Source organism: Mesoplodon densirostris, chromosome 6 (assembly GCF_025265405.1).
Source record: "Mesoplodon densirostris isolate mMesDen1 chromosome 6, mMesDen1 primary haplotype, whole genome shotgun sequence".
Lineage (NCBI taxonomy): Eukaryota > Metazoa > Chordata > Mammalia > Artiodactyla > Ziphiidae > Mesoplodon > Mesoplodon densirostris.
The window spans coordinates 75,917,073-75,941,059 of NC_082666.1; the positions used below are offsets into that span (position 1 = coordinate 75,917,073).

Consider the following 23,987-nt stretch of genomic DNA (forward strand, 5'->3'; position numbering starts at 1 on the left):
CCGTGATGCTGAGATAATTATAGAGCTATGGTGGTATGGTCCATTATTTTCCCCTTTGAGACTAGCAGTAGGCTGTGGGGTGAACTTTGTACCATGTGAATATTCAGTTCCTTATCAATTTTTACCCAATTGTTTTAGCATCCATTAATGATACTGGCTTGAGTTGATTATTTCATTAGGGGTTTCAAAATGATGATTTTCAAATTTTCTAATTCTATCTACATGTTTTAGCTGGCATTTTTCTATAAACTGGGTATTTTCCTCACTACTAGGCTATTTGATTATTCTGTAATATAGTTCCTTCTGGAAAGACAGAATATGTGTTTATTTCTCTCTCTTTTTTAATTACCAATTTTCAGAGTAAGAATTTGGTGAAATAGCCACCTCTATTGATGATACATGAATTTTGTTTTGTTTTGCTTTCACTTTTTCAAATATCACTATGGACTCCTGGATTTTTATATAATCAATTTGAATAGATTATTGAAGAATGAAAATAAACTACCTTTTTTTAAGTAGTTTTTATGGGCCTATGTGAATTTATCTAAAAAACCCCAGAAGTATTTTAATCCCTCTTTAAAGATACAAACTATGTCATGCTATATAGAGCAACAAACAAACAAACAACAAAAAACTAAGTATATGAAGTAAATAGTGTCATTTAAATGAATTGAGATCAGACCTAGTTTGAAACTAATTGATTTTTTTATCCTATTTCTATTTCCATCTGCTTTAGATCCTCCTCAGGGGTTTAGATTCTCTATGTATCAATTTATTCTAATGTCTTAAAGAACTGAAAAGCTAAATGCATCATAATGGCTACAGGAATGCCTTTGCCCTTCTCTGGGTAGATCCATTTGCGGCTAAGGGCATCTGTCTTTCTTCCTCCTCTTCGTTAAAATCTTCTTTTTTAGTCCCAAACTACCTTTAATATTAGACAGGTGACAGAACTGTAGCTGCCTGAAGATGTTTCTGACTTTTTCTAAAGTCTTCTTTTTCTGAGATGACATTGTATATCAGTACTGTCTAACGGAACTTATTGTGATGATGGGAATGTGCTGTAATCTGCACTGTCTTAGCCAACTAGGACACTTGACTGTTGAATACTTGAAATGTAGCTGATGCTGCTGAAGAACTGAATTTTACATTTTATTTAATTTTAATTAATTAAGATTGAAACTTAGATAGTCACAAGTGCTTAGTAGGTACCATACTGGACAGCACAGTTCTATAATTTAACATTTAAAATGTGTGTGTGTGTGTGTGTGTGTGTGTGTATGTGTGTGTTTAACGGAGCCAGACTGTTAAAATCAAAAGCAACTATTGGTTAAATAAAGGGAGGTCGGCAAATACTACAAATACATAATTGGCAAACCCAAACCAGATTTCTTCGTACGATAACCACACTCTCTTTTGACTTGAGCCCAGGAGGCAATGAGGTATGGTAGAAAAAACACTGTATCAGCAGCTGGAGGGCTTGCCTTATTTTCCTAGCTCTGACATACAAGTTGCAGTGCAAATGCTTTAGCCTCTTGACATACCTAGAAGCCACTTGTTTTCTCATCTATAAATTGGGTATGATAGCATCTCTGAATTATCCTGAGAATCAAATGAAGCACTGCATGTGAAAGCATTTTGTAACATCTACAGCACTAAGAAATGCAAGGGAGTATTTCTATGGTCAGCTGAATACATCTCAGATAATAATGAGTTGACTCATGTATGGACTAACCTAGAGCTCTGTAACAAGTCTTAGCCAAGAGAAAATCCATTTGTCAATTAGCCATGCACTGTACTGGCCACATGATGATCAGCATTAATGTTAATAATATTGGCATACAGTGCAGCTTACAGAATTCAAGAGCTCCTCAATGGCTTGTGAAATCTTTTAGAGGTAGAAAATGAAGTGAAATGATATGAGGAATGCTAGATCAGTGAGGGGCTTGGGTGTGCCCTCCGGATAGATGCTGGCACAGGTTGTATTTGATTCCAACAGGTCATAAAGAGGTGTCTGTTTCCAAAGAATGAGAATACACTTGCCTTGGCATTTATGAGAACTATCTGGGCAACAAATTTTGGTTTGGTCCCAAAGACAAGGAACATATATTTGGAAGAGAAGCAGAGTGGGATATGGTGGTGGGTGGCCAGTAGTGATGAAAGAAGAAGGAAGCAAGAGAGGGAAACATGTACTGTAACACTAAGGCTTCTTTCCTGGAATGGATCTGGAAATCTGGGCGTGGCTAGTTCCAGGTCCTGTCTCTAGAAGGGAAAAGGACTGGGTGGTGATTGCTCTGTATTTTCTATGGGTGTTCACAACAGAATAGGTGAATGGAATGGGCTACTATGGCCCAGATGTTAGGAAGGGCTGGTTTGTAATATATTAGAAAACCCTAAAGAGCCTCCCATAACTTTATCTTGCTTCCCTTCCCAAATCCTCATCCCCTGAATTGTGGAAATGGAAAATCTATTATATGAGCAATAGCAAATTTTAGGGAGCCCTTGGTTCCACTCTTCTCCTTGTTTGGGTCTGTTCATTCTTGACTCTTTTAGCCTCAAGTCCTCATTCACTTTTTTATGAGGAAGTAAAAGGAGTGGGAGAGGTTTTGAGAACAGCTGGGCCCTCCCAGTTGCTGGGGTGGGTTATTTTAAGCTTTGTTTAATGTGTCCAGAGACCCAGATGGCATTTTTAACTAAGCTGCTTTATTAAATCTTGTGATAAAGTATAATGATGTTTATTGAAAAGACAGATACCCATCAGCAACATTATGTCTGAAACTTGCCCTAAGAATTTTTTATAAAACATCTGTTCCCTTTGTGAACTCTGAAGTTTGCTAGTTTCTGTACAGCCTTGAGGAATAGAAGTTGGAACCTATTTTGGGGGAATCTAAGGAGAGCTATTGGCTTTACCAACCTTACCCTTCATCTTTTGGGCTCTGGCTACTCTTCTGTTAGACAACAGTGACATGAATGAACACTATAATAGGATTATTGGGGAATAATAGGCAGCAGAAAAAAAAAAAGGTCTGAATTTCCCAGGGATTTTTAAATTGAAGGTAAAAAGCTAGGGCTGCAATGTCCTTTGTTAGCCTACAGCCTTGACAGCTAATTGCAAACACTCAAGATTTGGCCAGTATGCCTTTACTGTTTATACTTGCATAGCCAAAGGGAAAGTTTTCGGTTCTTTCATCTGACTTGACTCTCATTACTTATGAATAAGAGAATATCTGGGATATACACAAGACTTGTTAAAATCCACATTTTCTGAGTCTTTCAATACCTTTCATCTCCTGCATTGTTAGTGACGTCAAATTTTGGAGTAATGCCTGTATTTGTCTGAAGAAAAAAAAATTTTTAGGAACATTGAATCCCCAAAGAAATCCTTTTTCTTGGCATAAAGTCACAGACAATTTTCTTTCCCTTTCCAAGTCTCTACTAATAGATGCTTTGTACAAATAGAATAATTACTGCCTTTCTATTGTTTTCCTCTAATAAGAGTCCGGTTTGGTAGCTAGGGATATGTAGTTTTATATTTAGACATTTATAATAAAAAAGAGAAAAGAATTTGAAATCATAGGATCAGAGTTTATCCTGCTTGACAAAAGACCCCTCAAAATACTAGGAGGAGAGTTTTAAAGCAGATGGTTAATATCTACAATATATGAAAAGCTTTCCCAAATCAATAAGAAAATTCAAACAGTTTAAAAGAAATATTGTCAACAGCAACCACAAATGCATGAAAAGGTGATCAGCCTCATTAGTAACCAAAGAAATACAAATAAAAACAATCCATTAATTTGAAAAAAACGGAAAATACTCAGAGCTGGCATAGGTGTTGGAAAATTGTCATGTTTGTACACTGTTGGTGGAAGTTAAATTAATACAACTTTTTGGTCAGGCAATTTGGCAGTATGTATCTAAATTAATAGAGTACTTGTCCAATAATCTAAGAATCCCTTACTCTAAGAATATACCCTGTAAATTTTCTAATACAAATGTGGAAACATTTATGTACAGGAATACTCACTGCAGCATTTTGCTAAAGAAAAACTTTGAGGGACTTCCCTGGTGGTCCAATGGTTAAGACTCCATGCTTCCAATGCAGGGGGTGTGGGTTCGATCCCTGGTCTGGGGAACTAAGATCCCACATGTTGCTCGGCTCGGGCGCCCCCACCAAAAAAAAAAAAACTTAAAAAAACAAAACAGCTTTATTAAGAAAAACACTTGGAAACAATTTATATGTTCAGCAGTAGAGAACAGGTACATAATTTATGACACAACCACACCAGGAATGCATTAATATCCAAAAATGAAGAAGGTGGAGCTATATGTGACATGAGAAAGATGTGGATGATAGTTTGTTAAAGTGAAACAAAGCAATTAGTAGAGGGTCATGTGTAGCATGATCCCACTTTTGTGTATATAATTAGGCATAGAAAATAGGGTTGGAGGAACATAGTCCAGACAGTTAACAGTGAATATATCTGGGGTATGTGGGTGTGTTTGGTCGGGGAGGGGAATCCTTTCCCTTTCTACTCATATACTTCTCTTTATTAAGTAATTACACACGTATATATGCCTTGCTTTCATAATTAAACACATCACTAGAGAGTAGTTAAGAAAAAAGGAGAAGCTTTGAATTTGAATCATTATACTATCATTTGCAACATGTATGACTGTGGGGAAGTCACCTAGTTTTCTGGGGTTTGTTTCCTCATTTATAAAAATAGGCACTGTCATAATACTTGCCTCCCACATCTTCCAGGGGTTTTGGGAGGATTGAATGAGGTAGTGGATTATTGTCAATTATTTTATTGATTCATATAGCACCATTATTACCAAACTATTTTTCTCTGATTAAAATAAAAGGACAAGTGCATATATGCTTTTTATTCTCAGCAGCCTTACTGATAGAAGGCGCCCGTCGACGTGGTGATCACAGTTGCTTTAGTAAGACTTTCGGCATTTCTGCAGGCTGCTGGCTAAGGCTTGGGTGGCAACTGCTGAAGTCATGATCCTCTCCCCTCTCCCAGCATGAACGCTCACACACACACACACTCACTCACTCATGCACACACAAACACACATGTATGCACACCCTGTCACGGTACTTGAGGTGGCAGCAGCTGCTCTGGCATAGACTTTGACTCAACATAAAGGACTTCTTTTTGCATGGTCTGTGCATTATTTCCTATTATGAATCAGCTGAGTCAATGCCATGCTTTTCAATCTTAAACCTTTCTGAGGCTCAGGCTACGTTAAGAGTAGACCCACCCTTCTATACCTGCTCCACTGCCCCAGCTGAGGCCAGATCTTAATCTGCTCATTTCATTCAGATTTTCAAGCCTAATGGACTGGGCCATGTGAGGGATTACTGAGAGGAACAGACCAAGCAGAGGCTAAGAGACTCCATGCTCATCTGCTGAGTAGTCTGAAAATGCACAGCTGCAAGCTCTAGCGATGCTTTAAAGCATTTTGTCAGGATGTTTGTCAGGGTGCCTGTTCCTACAGCCCTGCTGAATGTTTGGTTAGGAGGCATAATCTTTTTTTGGACAGGATCTCCCAAATGTAAAGTGACAGATGCTAACGTGGAATATAATACAGAAGACCTAGCTTTGCTGTCATAAATAACAGTAAATTGTTTAATCTTGCTGAGTTGTAAATCTGTGATTGCCAGAGGTCTTTAGTTCACTGGAACATAGTATAAGGGTTGGTGGCATTTAGCAAATGGACAGTAATTATTTCCCAACCAGACGGATATTGGTCTGATGGAATTTAAAGATCCACATATATGTATTTTAATTGACTGTGACAACTACTCAGGGAAAAACACATAGCTATAAAGAGAGACTGAGGTTCTTCCGGGAAAAAATACACACACACATATATAGAGGAATGTGTATATGAATCTATATATATATATATATTCTATCTATAAAAGAGCCAAAGATAGTGAGTTTTTTCTTTGGGGATTTTATATGTGTGTGTGTGTGTGTGTGTGTGTGTGTGTGTATACTGTCTACTTATAAAGGTTCCAGATGGAAAGTGTTCTTAAGCATTTAGATAGTTTATCAAATAGCATATGTGTGTGCACATGTGCCCAGGACACCCCCTCCCCGAAGATACATCTTCTTCCCTGGATATATTAAAAAAGAGAGTAGAGCAGAGTCCCAGATGACAGAAGTATCTGAAGACAGCATAGAGTTGAAGGAGGTGACTAAATGTTCCCAAATGACCTATGTTTCTATGATAATAAATAGAACTTGTGCTGGAGTTGGATGGACCAATAGTAAGAAATATACGTAGTATAAATCCTGCATTCCAGGCAGGATCTTGTACGGACAGCTCTCTGCTGTGAGCTCAGTAACGTGGGTAAGTTAGCAGTCTAGCATGGGACATACCAGTGGACGGTGCAAGTCAGAGGCATAGATGGGGCAATGAAAATAGGAAGATCCGGGCCAAGACGAGGATACAGACATGAGGTCCGGTCACTAATCACCATGACTTCAGCAGTTTCTTAATGAGCAGTTCTGGCGGTTAAAGAAGAAAGAAGACATTGCACTTACGTAGGTGTGTTACAACTAATTTTCTATTTAATTGGTGGCAAGCTACTTTGAGTTAATTTATTCCATAGGATGAGTTTAGTCCTCAAACATTGTTAGTTTCACATATAAAAACTTAGGTAAAAGAACACTTTTATATTGGTCAGTAAACCATGGTACATTTAAATAATGGAAGATTATACAGCCACTAAAATCATGTTGTGGAAAAATAGTCAGTGACAGAGAAAGATAGACTCCATGGAAGGGGTAGATATGTTAAGTGAAAGATGTAGACTACACGACATTCCCTTTTGTAAAAATATAAATATGTAAATAAGAGAGAGAGAGATATCCCAAGACACACAGACAAAGGTTAGACACTGAAATGTTTACTGTGGTCACTTTTAGGTTTACAGATGAGTTTTACTTTCTTCTTGCTTATGAGTACTTTCTAAATGGCATATATATACTATATATACATATATTTGTCATATATATAAAAGTATATACATTTGTAATTAGAAAACCATTGCAGGTTGGTGAAACAACAAATGCATTCAATTACTATGAGTTAGAAATTCATAATTAAGAATCAAGAAATGACACCAGCAAGCAAGGCAAGGGAAATATATCAAAGATTTATTGGGTGTCAGATGCTGAACTGGAGCTTGGCTGTGTTATTTTCTTTCACCCTCTATCTTTTAGGTAATAAAACTGGAATACAGAAGATTCAGGATCTTGTCCAAAGTCATGTAGCCGGCAGTTGGCAAGTCCATTTTTGCATCATTTCCCATTGAATGCCAAAACCTCAGCTTATCTCTGGGCACTCAGCCCTGCTTTCTTGACCCAGATGGATCCAATAGTTCTTATCCTGGTATCTGGTTGGGTTGATCACCTCATAAAATGGCAGCAGATAGAGCCCTTTCTTCTTTCAGTGAGCCGAGTTCTATATCTTAAGGTAAAGATTTCAGTATCTTCCAAGCACTGAATTACCAGTAGGAACATAAGTTCCAATTTCATTGCCCCCATTTCGCACCCAAGGAAAGCTAGAGTGCCTGATCTTCTCAGTGAGACCTTGAGAATTGGTGGGCTGATTGAGGAATAGAACTTGGGCCAAACTTCCAGATGCCTGTGACTTTTCTGCACCTGTTCAGATGTTGGGAATCAAATGTGAAATACAGCTTGGTTTGGTTCTAATGAACTCTCGTCTCACCCTCCAGCCCCTGGGTATGTGGGTCAAGGCTTCCAGGGGAACACGCGTCTGAGGATGAGCTCGGTTGTTCCCATCTGGTCTCCGTGTAACAAAGCGTATAACTGCACAATTATCCATGTGCAAATAGAGAAGTCCCTTGATGTTTGGATAACTACATCCATGTCTTGAGTTTGTTATTTCTCAAAATTCCACTTAGCCATCTCCTGCTTACTCATGTGCAGCAGTGGTCAGGGGCTGGTTCTCCTCTCTGACAGCAGGGACGAGAGACTGAAGCCTGGCCATCCACAGCAGCGTGGCTCTGGGTTTCCTTCACGGCTTTTGTTTTTTGTTTAACCAAGAAGATGAGAAACAGACATCTTTGTGTTTATGGCTTTCCATGCACTTTGTAGGTGGACATGGTGGTGGCTGTGTGGTCCTGTACAGCACTCTGTCTGCGAACCATCAAGGAAGTTTCTGTTTAGTGCCCTCTTTACTCTCTCTAATTCACTTTGGGAATTACAGGGATGTGACACAGTGACCAGAGGTCATTGAAGAATGTCATGCTAACTTTTTCTTTTCTCTCTGTGGGACTCCTTTTTTTTTATGACTTACTTAAAGTTAAAAGGAAACCATAAAGTGGAAATCTTATTTAAGGGATTTCACACATGAAAACAATCCTGCTTTCTTCAGTGTTATGTTACTGGGGAGAAATCATTTGGTATCAAAATTCCACGTCTATCCTGAGATTCTAGCCTGAGGGTTTAAGTTGTATATTGCTGCTCTCCTGGACTTTAATCTGAGCTAATTAGAAACTGAACTCGTACTAAATCTAAGTTAGAAGAGTAGTTGTTAGTGTTCTGGAAAGAGGGAGCCATCAGAAATAAAATCATTAAAACAATGCGTTGTATATGGCACATGGTGTAAAGTATGGATGTGCTGGGAGAAAGCTTCATGAAATAAAATTTTCTCTATTTCAGGACACTGGTCTGTGGTATGTGGAAGGGCATATCGATTCCAGAGGCACTTGCTGTGCCCATTCATGGGTGGAGTCAATGGTGATGCAATCTAGGTGAGGCGTAAGAGTTGGTGGAAGACGCCAGCATCTAGTTAGAAGAATAGACTCAGAGGGATTATAAGTAACTGCACTGAGGGAAATGATTGATGGTAATTGCACACGGCTACCTGCTACGTCCTCCCTTTCCCTAGCATTTAGCAGTCATGACTGGATAAGAACAAGTTCATGCTGGGTCTGTGTATCTGGGTGTCTGGGAAAGTGTGTGCCTCACGTATGTGTCTGCAGGCGCTGGTGTGACAGTGTTCTCATGGCTACCTGTGGATCCTGGTATCTACCTGTATCTCTGTGCCTTCTGTGTGTGTGTGTGTAAGCAACACTGGACTGGGGTCTACTTTGCCCCCCTTTCCTAGTGGGAACTGAAGGACATGTTTCTCAGTAGCGGTAAAGCCCACCCAGGTTGGTGCACCATCTGCAGGGCTGGGTGGGGTTTCCTTTCCTCCAGTCAAAGACAGACTGTATGGTATGGGCGTGGCAGTTCCTCCAGTGCCCCTTTGGGAGGGTCAGCGAGGGAGCAGCAGAGTGTTATGGCTCAGACCTCCCCAGGCTGTGGTCTGGGTTTCACTCAGGAATAGAAGTCAGATGTTGCCTGCTTCAATGCTGTAAACAAAACCAAAGCCAATGATGTAAGTAGACCATCTTTTTCTTGCAAGGTAGCAGTCTGCAACATTGGCAGAGGATAGTACTTCTAATAGACTTTTTCAGAAAGGGAAATGGTAGTTTAAGGTTAATTTAAGGTCTAAAATTGAATTTTAAATGTTGGGGGAGGGGAGGGGGCTTGGGGAAGGCAATAGCATGATTTGGGTTATGTTGAATTTCATGAAGAGTTTATATAATCTCATCTTACATGAATTTTCATGACCCTGAACCCTCTCAACTTTGCAGATGAAGACAAGGTGCCTCAGACAAGTGACGCATTTTGCCTTAGGTCAGGGGTGGAGCAAAGACTCATATCTAGATCTTTTAAGTTGCCTGTTGCTTTTTCTTTACGCAACAGGGCTTCCAAAGGTTATGTTTCTTTGATCAATTACTAGATCTTGAAAGTCATAGCTTTTCTGATGACATTTGCCTTGGGCTAATTAGGAGAGGGAGAATTTACAGAAGAGAAGAAAACAGACACACAGAGAGGGTAATGTGAAGACAGAGGTGGAGATTGGACTGAGGGCTGGTCTCTGCTGGGAGCACATAGGGCCCTCAGCGGTGGCCACAGCCAGGTCAGCCTTGGTGAGTGGAGGTCCATGTGCTGAGCCCACGCTAGACCTCCCTCCCTGCAGCCCATCGGCCACCCTGTTCACGAGCCCCCTGGGCAATGACAGAGCTGGTTTGACAGAGCTGGTCCTTCTAGCCACTTGATTATTTAAATCCTCCTCTGCTGAGGTCACTTTTTGGTGAGCATTCCCACGGGGCACAAATATCTTCACGATTTTCCATGTCTTATCTTAGAAGCCTCATCACCCGCTCTCCTGCATCCCCTCCAGCACTTGTCTCCTCTCAGAAGTCCCTCAACTAGAGTTATATACAGTGTCCAGCATTACCTCATTCTTTTTGGTATTGGTGGGTTAATGAGCAGATCCACAGAGCTAAAACTTCCAGATAACTAGAATTTAATCTCCTATTAATCCTCCACTGACAACTGAAATGTTTCAGGTTGAAATTTTATTCAAGTGTATTTTCCCACTTTAATGTTAAACAGAGAAGATATTACCTTTTAAAAAAATTCAAATTTAATAAGATAAAAATGTATCTATAATCTCTCCTATTTAACAAATAAACCGTACATATTTATTTCTGTATTTTTCTAAGTGCTAGCCCCAAAGTGTACATGATTGTACATTGTTGTAATAGCTTAAAAGTTATTTAGATTTCTGCATTTTGACTTAGCATTAAAGCATTGTCTATGTTCCTTCTCTACTACTTAAGAAAGTGTAAGTTGTTATAGCAAATAAACTTGAATATTTAAATGTTTTAACAAAACTTAAATGTTAAATCTTAAGTCTGTTTAGAGCAGCTGTTTTTTGTTTTGTTTTGTTTTGCTTTTGCTTTTTTGAGGTACGTGGACCTCTCACTTCTGTGGCCTCTGCCATTGCAGAGCACAGGCTCCGGATGTGCAGGCTCAGTGGCCGTGGCTCACGGGCCCAGCCGCTCCACGGCATTTGGGATCTTCCCGGACCGGGGCACGAACCCGTGTCCCCTGCATCGGCAGGCGGACTCTCAACCACTGCGCCAACAGGGAAGCCCCTTTCTGGAGGGTTTTTATCATAAATGGGTGTTGAATTTTGTCAAAAGCTTTTTCTGCATCTATTGAGATGATCATTTGGTTTTTCTCCTTCAGTTTGTTAATATGGTGTATCACATTTATTGATTTGCATTTATTGAAAAATCCTTGCATTCCTGGGATAAGCCCCGCTTGATCATGGTGTATGATCCTTTTAATGTGCTGTTGGATTCAGTTTGCTAGTATTTTGTTGAGGATTTTTGCATCTATGTTCATCAGTGATATTGGCCTGTAGTTTTCTTTCCTTGTGACATCTTTGTCTGGTTTTGGTATCAGGGTGATGGTGGTGTCATAAAATGAGTTTGGGAGTGTTCCTCCCTCTGCTATATTTTGGAAGAGTTTGAAAAGGATAGGTGTTAGCACTTCTCTAAATGTTTGATAGAATTCGCCTGTGAAGCCATCTGGTCCTGGGCTTTTGTTTGTTGGAAGATTTTTAATCACAGTCTCAATTTCAGTGCCTGTGATTGGCCTGTTTATATTTTCTATTTCTTCCTGGTTCAGTCTCGGAAGGTTGTGCTTTTCTAAGAATGTGTCCATTTCTTCCAGTTTGTCCATTTTATTGGCATATAATAGGTTGTAGTAATCTCTCATGATCCTCTGTATTTCTGCAGTGTCAGTTGTTAATTCTCCTTTTTCATTTCTAATTCTATTGATTTGAGTCTTCTCCCCTTTTTTCTTGATGCGTCTGGCTAATGGTTTATCAATTTTGTTTATCTTCTCAAAGAACCAGCTTTTAGTTTTACTTATCTTTGCTATTGTTTCCTTTATTTCTTTTTCATTTATTTCTGTTCTGCTCTTTATGATTTCTTTCCTTCTGCTAACTTTGGGGGTTTTTTTTGTTCTTTTTTCTCTAATTGCTTTAGGTGTAAGGTTAGGTTGTTTGAGATGTTTCTTGTTTCTTGAGGTAGGATTGTATTGCTATAAACTTCCCTCTTAAAACTGCTTTTGCTGCATCCCATAGGTTTTGGGTCGTCATGATTTCATTGTCATTTGTTTCTAGGTATTTTTTGATTTCCTCTTTGATTTCTTCAGTGATCTCTTGGTTATTAAGTAGTATATTGTTTAGTCTCCATGTATTTGTATTTTTTACAGATTTTTTCCTGTAATTGATATCTAGTCTCATAGCGTTGTGGTAGGAAAAGATACTTGATACGATTTCAGTTTTCTTAAATTTACCAAGGCTAGATTTGTTACCCAAGATATGGTCTATCCTGGATAACGTTCCATGAGCACTTGAGAAGAAAATGTATTCTGTTTTTTTGGATGGAATGTCCTATAAATATCAATTAAGTTCATCTTGTTTAATGTATCCTTTAAAGCTTGTGTTTCCTTATTTATTTTCACTTTGGATGGTCTGTCCGTTGGTGAAAGTGGGGTGTTAAAGTCCCCTACTATGATTGAGTTACTGTCGATTTCCCCTTTTATAGCTGTTAGCATTTGCCTTATGTATTGAGGTGCTCCTATGTTGGGTGCATAAATAATTACAATTGTTATATCTTCTTCTTGGATTGATCTCTTGATCCTTATGTAGTGTCCTTCTTTTTCTCTTGTAATATTTGTTTTAAAGTCTATTTTGTGTGATATGAGAATTGCTACTCTAGCTTTATTTTGATTTCCATTTGCATGGAATATCTTTTTCCATCCCCTCACTTTCAGTGTGTATGTGTCCCTAGGTCTGAAATGGGTCTCTTGTAGACAGTATATATATGGGTCTTGTTGTTGTATCCATTCAGCCAGTCTATGTCTTTTGGTTGGAGCATTTAATCCATTTACATTTAAGGTAGTTATCGATATGTATGTTCCTATTACCATTTTCTTAATTGTTTTGGGTTTGTTTTTGTAGTTCTTTTCCTTCTCTTGTGTTTCCTGCTAGAGAAGTTCCTTTAGTATTTGTTGTACAGCTAGTTCGGTGGTGCTGAATTCTCTTAGCTTTTGCTTGTCTGTAAAGGTTTTAATTCCTCCATCGAATCTGAATGAGATCCCTGCTGGGTAGAGTAATCTTGGTTGTAGGTTTTTCCCTTTTATCACTTTAAATATGTCCTGCCGCTCCCTTCTGGCTTGCAGAGTTTCTGTTGAAAGATCAGCTGTTAACCTTATGGGGATTCCCTTGTATGTTATTTGTTGTTTTTCCCTTGCTGCTTTTAATATTTTTTCTTTGTATTTAATTTTTGATAGTTTGATTAATATGTGTCTTGGTGTGTTTCTCCTTGGATTTATCCTGTGTGGGACTCTCTGCACTTCCTGGACTTGATTGACTATTTCCTTTCCCATATTAGGGAAGTTTTGAACTATAATCTCTTCAAATATTTTCTCAGTCCCTTTCTTTTTCTCTACTTCTTCTGGAACCCGTATGATTCGAATGTTGGTACATTTAGTGTTGTCCCAGAGGTCTCTGAGCCTGTCCGTAATTCTTTTCATTCCTTTTTTTTATTCTGCTCTGTGGTAGTTATTTCCACTATTTTATCTTCCCGGTCACTTATCCGTTCTTCTGCCTCAGTTATTCTGCTATTGATTCCTTCTAGAGAATTTTTAATTTCATTTATTGTGTTGTTCATCATTGTTTGTTTGCTCTTTAGTTCTTCTAGATCCTTGTTAAACGTTTCTTGTATTTTCTCCATTCTATTTCCAAGATTTTGGATCATGTTTACTATCATTACTCTGAATTCTTTTTCAGGTAGACTGTATTTCCTCTTCATTTGTTTGGTCTGGTGGGTTTTTACCTTGCTCCTTCATCTGCTGTGTGTTTCTTTGTCTTCTCATTTTGCTTAACTTACTGTGTTTGGGGTCTCCTTTTTGCAGGCTGCATGTTCTTAGTTCCCATTGTTTTTGGTGTCTGCCCCCAGTAGCTAAGGTTGTTTCAGTGGGTTGTGTAGGCTTCCTGTTGGAGGGGACTGGTGCCTGCGTTCTGGTGGATGAGGCTGGATCTTGTCTTTCTGGTGGGCAGGACCATGTCCGGTGGTGTGTTTTGGGGTGTCTGTGACCTTATTATGATTTTAGGCAGCCTCTCTGCTAATGGGTGCAGTTGTGTTCCTGTCTTGCTAATTGTTTGGCTTTGGGTGTCCAGCACTGTAGCTTGCTGGTCATTGAGTGGAGTTGGGTCTTAGTGTTGAGATGGTGATCTCTGGGAGAGCTTTTGCCATTTGATATTACGTGGAGCCGGGAGGTCTGTGGTGGACCAATGTCCTGAACTCGGCTCTCCCACCTCAGAGGCACAGGCCTGACACCCGGCCGGAGCACCAAGACCCTGTCAGCCACACGGCTTTTGGGAAGTCAGGTCTTCTGCCCGCATTCAGTAGGTGTTCTGTAGGAGTTGTTCTACATGTAGATGTATTTCTGATGTATTTGTGGGGAGGAAGGTGATCTCCACGTCTTACTCCTCTGCCAGGAGACTTGAAGGTCTCCTCGGCAATTTTTATTCCCTTAAAAACAATAGAAAATTATTTCTCACTCACGTAATAGTCCAACGGGGATTTTGCTGGTGAACAAAGGCTCTTGTCCATCCTGTGAGTTAGGCACCCAGGTTCTTTCCATCTTCTTGCTCTGGCATCTCCTCGAGCTGTGTGGTCACCTGTGTTGAGTGTGTGGAAGGGGAAATAAGCAGTGAGGAGAAGATGTATCTACTCCTTAACATCCTTAGCCCAGAAGGAACACACATTACTTCTGTTCTCATTCTCATAGTAGTTTATCACTCATTGCGAGAACTCGTCATGTGGCCACACCTAGATGCAAAGGTGGTCTGGAAAATGTAGCCCCTGGCTGGGCAGCTGCTGCCCAGCAACAGTTCTGCCCTGTGAAAGGAGAGCATAACTTTTTGTGGACTGCTCACCAAGTCTGCCACAGGTGCTCGGTCTTCATAATAATCCTTTTAGATGGCTGAAGAATATTCCATAAGTTGATACATCACACTTTATTTTACAGGTTCTTCATTATTAGACATTTATAATGATTTAAAAAAAATTTTTACCTCTAATGAATACCACTGTAGGAAATGTCTACACATACGTACCTTTTTCCCCTTTAAAGATTATTTCTTTAAGAATAATCCTGAAAAATGGGAGAGAGAGAAAATTATGAACAAAAGTTACAAATATTTTTCACATTCTTGAATCTGTAGGTTTACTCCTTGAGGGTAGTGATTAATTTGTATTCATTACTGTACCTGCAGGGTTTTCTGCATTGCCTGTTTCATGGTAATACTCAATAAAATAAGTTGAATGACTAAATAAATTTTAACAAAAGCATGTGGAACATGATTTATCTTGGCTCTGGATAAAATATGAGTGTAATTTTTGTCCTTTGTCTTTCCCATCTCAATCAATGGCACCACCATCCATCAAATTATTAAAGGTAGAAGCTGTGAGTTGGCTCCTTTCCTCACTGCTCCTGTTTTAGTTATTTATTTCTGTGTAAGAAATTATGACAAAACTTAGTGGCTTAAGATAAACAAATATTTACTATTACAGTTTCTGTGGGACAGGAGGTAAGTTGTTCTGACTCGGTCACAGTTGCATATTGGTGGGGGCTTTGTCATATGAAGGCTTGAAGGGCTGGAGGATCTAGTGCAAGGTAGCTCACCTGCACGGCTGGCAAGTGGGTGCTGGCTGTTGGTGGGAGGTTTCAGGTCCTCTCCATTCAGGTGACTACACAGGGCTCCTTGAGTGTCCTGGTGACATGGTGGCTGCTTCCCCCAGAGTGAACAATCCAAGAGAGCAAGGCAGAAGCAGCAATGTCATTTATTGGAAGTTACACACCATCACTTCTGCAATGTTCTACTAATCACTCAGGTCTGCCTTATTTGCTGTGGGAGGGTCCTGCACCGTGGCATGAATGCCAGAATGCACAGATCATTGGGGGCCATCGTAGAGGCTGGCTACTATAGCACCTCTCTTCTGTATTTCATTCCACCCACATGTTCTGTTCATTCTCCTTCCAAAAATATATTCATATGTAATCACTTCTCTTCATTTCTGCTGCCTCTGGTCTAGTCCAAGATGCTGTCCACACTCAGCTCTGCCGTGAGAGCCTTCCATCTGATCTTTCTCCTTTTGCGCTTGTCAGTCTCTAATGCATTTTTCATATTGCAGCCACTCACTCATCATTCATTCATTTTTTTCAATTAATTCAACATATATTTATTGTGTACTTAGTATATGCTAAGTTTGTTTTAGATACTCAGAGTATAGCCGTGAAAAAACCAAAGTCCTTAGAATTTATATATAGTGGGAAAATAAATAAAATGGAAAATATTAAGGGGTAATATGTGTAATACAGAAGACTAAACAGGATAAAGAAAATAGAGGACAGTAGAGAAATTTGGGACTTATGGGTGCTGTACTGTATAGGGCTGTCAAGGGTGCTATCTTTGATTAGTTGACGTTGAAACAGTAACCCAAAGGATGGGGTGGGGCAGGCTTATGAATACCTGGATAAGAGTGCTCTAAGGAGAGGAAAGAGCAATGGAAAGGCACTGAGCATGCTTGATGTGTGTGAGGAACAGCAAACCATCCAGTGTGGCTGGAGCAGAGAGAGGGAGGGAAGTGGAGAATGGCAGGTGATGGCAGTCAGATCATGTAGGGCCTGGTAGACCATGAAGACTTTGACTTTACCTGGGGTTGGTGGGAGACAAGGACAGTCATTGGAATGCTTTGCTGATGTGAATGACTTGCTTTTTATTTTTATTTTTTTTATTTTTTTGCGGTATGCAGGCCTCTCACTGTTGTGGCCTCTCCCGTTGCGGAGCACAGGCTCCGGACGCGCAGGCTCAGCAGCCATGGCTCACGGGCCCAGCCGCTCCGCGGCATGTGGGATCCTCCCGGACCGGGGCACAAACCCGTGTCCCCTGCATCGGCAGGCGGACTCTCAACCACTGCGCTACCAGGGAAGCCTGAATGACTTGCTTTTTAATACGATCTTTTGGATTGCTCAGACCATGATCTTTAAAAAATGTAACTGATATCAGGTCACTTCCACTGCTTAAAACCCTTCTATGGATTCCCCTTGTACTTAGAATAAAATCCAAGCTCCCTTAGCTATTATAATTGTTACTGTTACTATTAAAATTAACACCCCATTATTTTCTATCACAGAAACCTGCTGATTTTCTCCAATATGTATCTAACTAGTAATTACTACTACCACTACTACTATTAGGCTTATTTGTTTATAATCTGCCTCATCCACTTGAAAATATGTACTCTGGGGAGGTTGTGGAGTGTGGGTCTTTCTATACTAAATTATCACAAGACTGCTTTGTTTTTGGAGCTCTTGTGTTTGCCCTTTAAATTTTTTTTTTTTGTATATTTTCTCATTGTCATATCTGGTCAGTGACCTACTTCCAGCAGTGCTATCATTGGTGCCAGGGTAACTGCTGTTGAGCTGGACATGGGAGCTGGTTTTGGTTGCTGGGCTATGTCGGTACTTCTCAAACGTTAATAGACAAATGAATTATGTGGAGAAGGGGTAGGGATCTTGCTAAATACTGATTCTTATTTAGTAGGTGTGGGATAGGGCTTGAGGTTTAGCATTTCTCCCAGGCTCGCAGGTAATGCCCATGCCCCTAGCCCTTTGAGTAGTGAGGGGGTTTGATCACCAAACTTGGCTGAATGCTGGAAACAACTGTGGAGCTCAGGATCCCACCCCGAGATTCCAATGTAATTGGTCTGGAATGCAGTCTTAGTACTGGACTAGACTACTAGACTACTTAGTACTAGAATTTTCTAGGCTTCACTAATGATTCTGATTTGTAGCAACATTTGAGAACCACTGGATTGGATGACGTTGGGCCCTATTTTATTTTATTTATTTATTTATTTATTTTATTATTTTTTTTGCGGTACGCGGGCCTCTCACTGTTTTGGCCTCTCCCGTTGCGGGGCACAGGCTCCGGACACGCAGGCTCAGTGGCCATGGCTCACGGACCCAGCCGCTCCGCGGCACGTGGGATCTTCCCGGACGGGGGCACGAACCAGTGTCCCCTGCATCGGCAGGCGGACTCTCAACCACTGCACCACCAGGGAAGCCCTGGGCCCTATTTTAAAACAAAGCATATGGAGTAATGCTCTGTAGGGCTATGCTGTTTCCTTTCTTTTTAAAAAAATCAGTTTTGTAGCTATAGAGAGTCTGACCACACTGATGGATTACCTCCAGATCTCTGCCTGGCATGGCTGGATTTCTCCAGTGTCCCTAGCACATGCTGCCAAAATAGGACTTCTGCCTTCAGGAGACTGGGCCTTCCAAGTGCAGTTAAAATACACTTGCAGACAATGAGGATATAGCAGATCAGGTCCCTGCTGTGTGAGCTTGTGCTGAGGCAGCGAAGGAAGGTGAAGCAGAGAAGTGCTCTGTTTTTTTTTCTTGTAATTTCCAGCATGTACACGTGCAGTTTCTAATCCGGTAACAAACTAAGAACTTCTCATGTGATTCAAGCTAACCCTTTGGTCATCAGAAGTGGGTGTTTTTTTTAATATATTAAAAAAATTTTTGTTTCATATTGGAGTATAGGTGATTAACAATGTCATTAGTTTCAGGTGTACAGCAAAAGCAGGTGTTTTAAACTACTGAAAATCAATGAGGCAGATCCCATTTACAGGTTAATAACTGACTGGGAGATGTGGGTGTCCCAAATGGTCTTGAAGACATGGGGAAGGAAAGACAACGCCTGAACTACCCTTCCCCCCACCCCCCTACACATGCCCCCTACCTTAACCCCACTCAGTTCTTTTTGCCAAGTGATTAGTGTGTGCTCACAGAGCCTGGGACACTTTCTCATTGAAATGCACTTCAATCCCATGTAACTGGATTGATTTGTTTTCCTTGGCTAATCTAGATTGGTCGGCTGATTATTGGACAGAATGGCATCTTGTCGACACCTGCTGTATCCTGCATTATCAGAAAGATCAAAGCAGCTGGTGGAATCATCCTGACAGCCAGCCACTGCCCTGGAGGACCAGGGGGAGAGTTTGGAGTGAAATTTAATGTTGCCAATGGAGGTATGTGGTTCAGAATATGCCCTAATTGTCATGATTTCTTTCTTCTTATATTGTCATAGTCTTATGGTGACCCACTGATGGTGGACAAGCAAGGCAGAGAGGAAATGGCTCAGAAAAATCTAGTGAGGTGCCTGTATTAGTCAGGGTTTTCCAGAGAAGCAGAACCAATAGGACACATAGACGGGCTCCAACCTACGATGGTTTGATTTAGAGATTTTTTGACTTTACAATGGTGTAAAAGCAATATGCATTCAATAGAAACTACTTCATTTGAATTTTGAATTTTGATCTTTTCTTGGGCTAGCAATGTGTGCGTGGTGTGATTCTCTCTCGTGATCCTGGGCAGGGGCAGCGAATGCAGTTCCCACCCAATCACAAGGGTAAACAGCCAGTACACTTACAACCGTTCTGTACCCATTCAATCATTTTTGTTTTTTAGTCTCGGTAAGTATTCAATAAATTATATGAGATATTCAGCACTTTACTATAAAATAGGCTTTGTGATAGATGATTTTGTAAAAGTGTTGACTAACGTCGGTGTCCTGAGCACTCTTAAGGTAGGCTAGGCTAAGCCATGATGTTAGGTGTATTAAATGCATTTTTGACTTATGATATTTTCAATTTACAATGGGTTGATTGGACTATAACTCCATTGTAAGTTGAGGAAGATCTGTATAGAGATTTATTATAAGGAATTGGCTCATGTAATTATGGAGGCTGCGAAGTCCCAAGATCTTTGGTCAGCAAGCTGGAGGCCCAGGAGAGCCAATGGATGTTATGGCTCTGATCTGAGTCCGAAGGCCTGAGAAGCAGCCGAGTGTAAGGTCCAGTCTGAGTCAGGAGGGGCCCGTGTGTCAGCTGGAAACAGTCAGGCGGAGAGTGGATTCTCCCTTTCTCAGTTTTTTCTTCTGTCCAGGCCTTCAGTGGGTTGGATGAGGCCCAGCCACACTGGGGAGGGCGATCTGCTGTACTCAGTCTACTGATTCAAATGCTAATCTTACCCAGAAACACCCTCACAGACATACCCAGAACAACGTTTAAATGAACATCTGGGCTCTCTGTGGCCAAAGCAAGTTGACACATAAAATTAAGCATCACGTCGCCCAGGGTGACATGATGAGAAAATGGTATAACGGGGTCTCAAACCCATTTTGGTTCTCTGTACTCCTCAGCACAGTGAAACGGTTGAATGTTGATGCTTATCTGACATGGAAGGACTCTGGATTTTAAAGTTGGAACAGACCTTCAAAGTCATTTAGATCATTCCTGTCATTTTATAGGTGAACAAATCAAAGCCCTGAGAGGCTGTTTGCTCAAGGTCACATGGTCAGACAGATGACTCCTTAGCATAAGTCCTACTTTCTTTCCTATAGTGTTGACTTTCTCTCACTGACATGCCTAGAATTATTTCACTTTTTCTTATATTTATAGAAATTTATAGTTTAGAAGTCCTAGTGGGGTGGGATACGTGTATAGGGGTGAATTAAAAAATTTTTTGAACATATGTAAAGGTAGGAAGGATAATAAATGGATACCATATATCCATTACTTTGTTTTTCCATTTTGCTTATTTTTTTCCTCTGAAGAATTTTAAGATAAATTACAGCATGAAGATATTTTGCACCTAAATATTTCTGACATCTCTTTAAAATAAAGACGTATTCCTATATAACTACATGATCACACCTAACAAAAATAATAGTAATTCTCTAATATCATCTAAAACCTAATCTGTATTCAGAATTTTCCAAGTATCCCCCAGATGTTATTCACATCTGTTTTGTTCAAACCAAGATTTATCCCAGAACCATGCATTTCATTTGTTTTTTTAAATTTTAATTTTATGTATTTATCTATTTATTTATTAACTTATTTATTTTATTTATTTATTATTTTTAGCTGCTTTAGGTCTTCATTGCTGCACGCGGGCTTTCTCTAGTTGCAGGGGCCACTCTTTGCTGCGGTGCCCGGGCCTCTCACGGTGGCTTTTCCTGTTGCGGAGCACGGGCTCTAGGCGCGTGGGCCACAATAGTTGTGGTGTATCGGCCGCAGTAGTTTTGGCACACAGGCTCAGTAGTTGTGGCTCGCCAGCTGCTGGTCTTGGAGAGTCCCCTGGAGAGGCAGGGTGGCTGTCCCTCACCCTGGGGCCGTTCATCCACGTGAACATGGTGGCTGCGTGTTTGCCTCGTTAGCATGGATACCGCACCTCGTCCCACCCAACAGCCTACAGGTGCCAGAGCTGGGAAGCCTCGGGGCCAAACAAGTAACGCGGGAACAGAGCCCTCCCCATCAGCAGGCAGGCTGCTTAAAGCCTGAAGAACCCCCCGCTGTCTCTACAGTCGCCCCTAGACACGGCCCAGCCCATGTGAGGGCCAGGGCCCGGCTCCACCCACCCTATTTATTTTTTAAATTAATTTTTATTGGAGTATAGTTGCTTTACAATGTTGTGTTACTTTCTGCTGTACAGCAAAGTGAATTAGTTATACGTATACATATATCCCCTCTTTTTAAGATTTCCTTCCCATTTAGGCCACCACAGAGCACTGAGTAGAGTTACCTGTGCTGTGTAGTAGGTTCTCATTAGTTACCTATTTTATACATAGTAGTGTAAATATATCAATCCCAATCTCCCAACTCATCCCACCCCCCTGCATTTGGTTTTTAAGTCTCTTAAATCTCTTTTAATCTAGAATACTGAGTCTTCGTGTATATGTGGGTGGGAGCTGAATTTTAACCAACAACTGTTGCCATTATGAAGCATTACTGGCCCAGGCAAAATAGCACGTCCTGAAGGGGAAGTACATGATTGCCCCCTCCTTGCAGCCATTTTGGACATTATCCAAAGAAAGAACATTACTCACATCATGTTAAAAAAAACACCTTATGAAGAGCCTCATTCTTGAAAGTGTGATTCAAGAAACCTGCTTCACTAAGAAGCACACCTAGGGCCAACATCTAGTCTTGCAGCAGCTACTGAATATTTCGGGAAAAAATATGCAATGCATAAGTGTTCTGCACACTGATAACACAGGACATTTCATGAGCTCAGAAAATGGCAATTTGTAGAGCAATGTAATATATAAGTTGCCAAACTAAATAATGTATTTAATCATTTAAATTAATGTCTGACTTCATATCTTGTGAGAGAATCTCAGTCATCTCTATGATAACTTGTGAGGCATAAAAGGGGAAGATATTATTTAAATAACCATTTCGTAGGCCGAATTACAGGAGGTTTTGAGACCTATTCAGTCATATCCTGATTAGGGGGAGGGGGTTGAACTTATTGTTTGGCCTTTAACTCTGTTGAAAGTCCTTCCTCTTACATTTAATTCTTCATGTTTACATGTCTTGGCATCATTAATGAGACTAACATTCCTAATGGCATAGAGAGATTCAGTTGGTTTCTTCCCACTTAGAGTGAGTTTTACCATGTTATCCTTCATCTGAAGTTGCAGGCATTCATCTCTTCTATTGGGTGTCATACAAATACATTTTATGGCATAAGTTAAAAGCAAAGTGTCTATAGAATTAGTAGGCACATCCAGGGAAATAGGACACATCTAAAACTATGTTGCTTTTAAATTATTTAGAGGACAGTACCTTTCTGAGCATGTTTTTAAATAGGGGAGAAGGTGCTAGAGGACAAAAGGAATCAGTAATAAAAATACTGATTTTTTAAAATAATTACAGTGTGCCAAGCTTCAGAGTCAGAACTTTACATACATGTTCTCATTTAATCCTCATGGTTTAAAAAACTTGCCCAGTGTCACAGAACTCATAAGCTGTGGAGCTCATTTGGAACCTAGATTCCAAGAAATAGGTAGAACTTCTGAGTAAGGAGGCAGAGATGAGGGAAAGAAGCACTTTGAGGGTGCAGAGTGGAAGTTTTGGGAAATAGTTGCCTATATCTGTTGAAAACAAAGAAGAGGAAATGTAACTTGCTAAGATAATGGGGAAAGGATAGAGAAGGGGATAAATGGAGATGTTTTCTAAAAGGTCCTCTGGGAAATTTGTTGAGGATTCCTGAGGGGTTGTGAGGACCGAGTTGAAGTTAAGCAGTCTCACTCTTCGGGGGAGCCAGTTGGTGTAATTTCATGACTGCCTTCAGCGATGCATGGGGGGAGTATGGGAATAGCAGCAATGGAGCAGATGATGGTGATGTCCTGGGATTGGGGAACGGCAGTGTGGGCATGGCAGAGTATAAGGTGGGGCTGGCAGTTGTTAAGAGTGTCTGAGCTGACATCAGACTATTAGGAGTCAAACCCAGCCTCTGTCACACGAGTGATGTGACCTTTGTTAAGGTCACCTCTTCCAATTTCAGTTTCCTTATTTGGAAAATGAGGATACTAATAATTCTTACTTCATCTGCTTTTTGTGAATGCTGAATTCCACATACGATGTGAAATGTGGTATGTGTAAGTTTCAACAAATGTTGGCTTGTCTTATTATACTAACAAAGGCAAGGCTCAAATGCTAGACCATAGGGTCCTTCTGGGATAACAGACCAGTGAAATGAAAGGGACCGATGGCCTGGGAGTAATCAAGTGACGTTGGGCATCAGTATAGGACTAAAGAACAGGTTCACAGGGGTACAAAGTAGGGTAGATGAAAGATTAGGAATTTGTTTAGATTAGGATTAAGATACTCAAATTTGATATTTTTGCAAGAAGCATATCAAAAGACAATAATACTTATGGTATGACTGTACTAGGAATTGACTAAAATGAAGAGGGATGTCACTGGAGTGGAAGATGTCAAGAACTGGGAAGATGTGAAGGGATGCAGAGGATGTTGATGAACTCAAAGGTTATCAGTGTTGCTTTTGGAAATCAGTGTGCTTTGGCAAACAAACTCAGATGGAGACTTTTAAAATGTGATGGAAACATCCCAAGAACATAGTGTGGTGCCTGGGAGGCAG

The 23,987-nt window shown here is 40.4% G+C and overlaps 1 protein-coding gene across 1 annotated transcript in view; it reads left to right on the plus strand.

The window, feature by feature from the left end:
- The window catches only part of PGM5 (phosphoglucomutase 5), a 202,840-nt gene that overhangs the window by 3,757 nt on the left and 175,096 nt on the right, over positions 1-23,987 (plus strand). Inside the window, exon 2 of the mRNA XM_060101197.1 lies at positions 18,904-19,066. Within this exon, the coding sequence (XP_059957180.1) occupies positions 18,904-19,066 (163 nt within the window). The remainder of the gene's footprint in view (positions 1-18,903; positions 19,067-23,987) is intronic.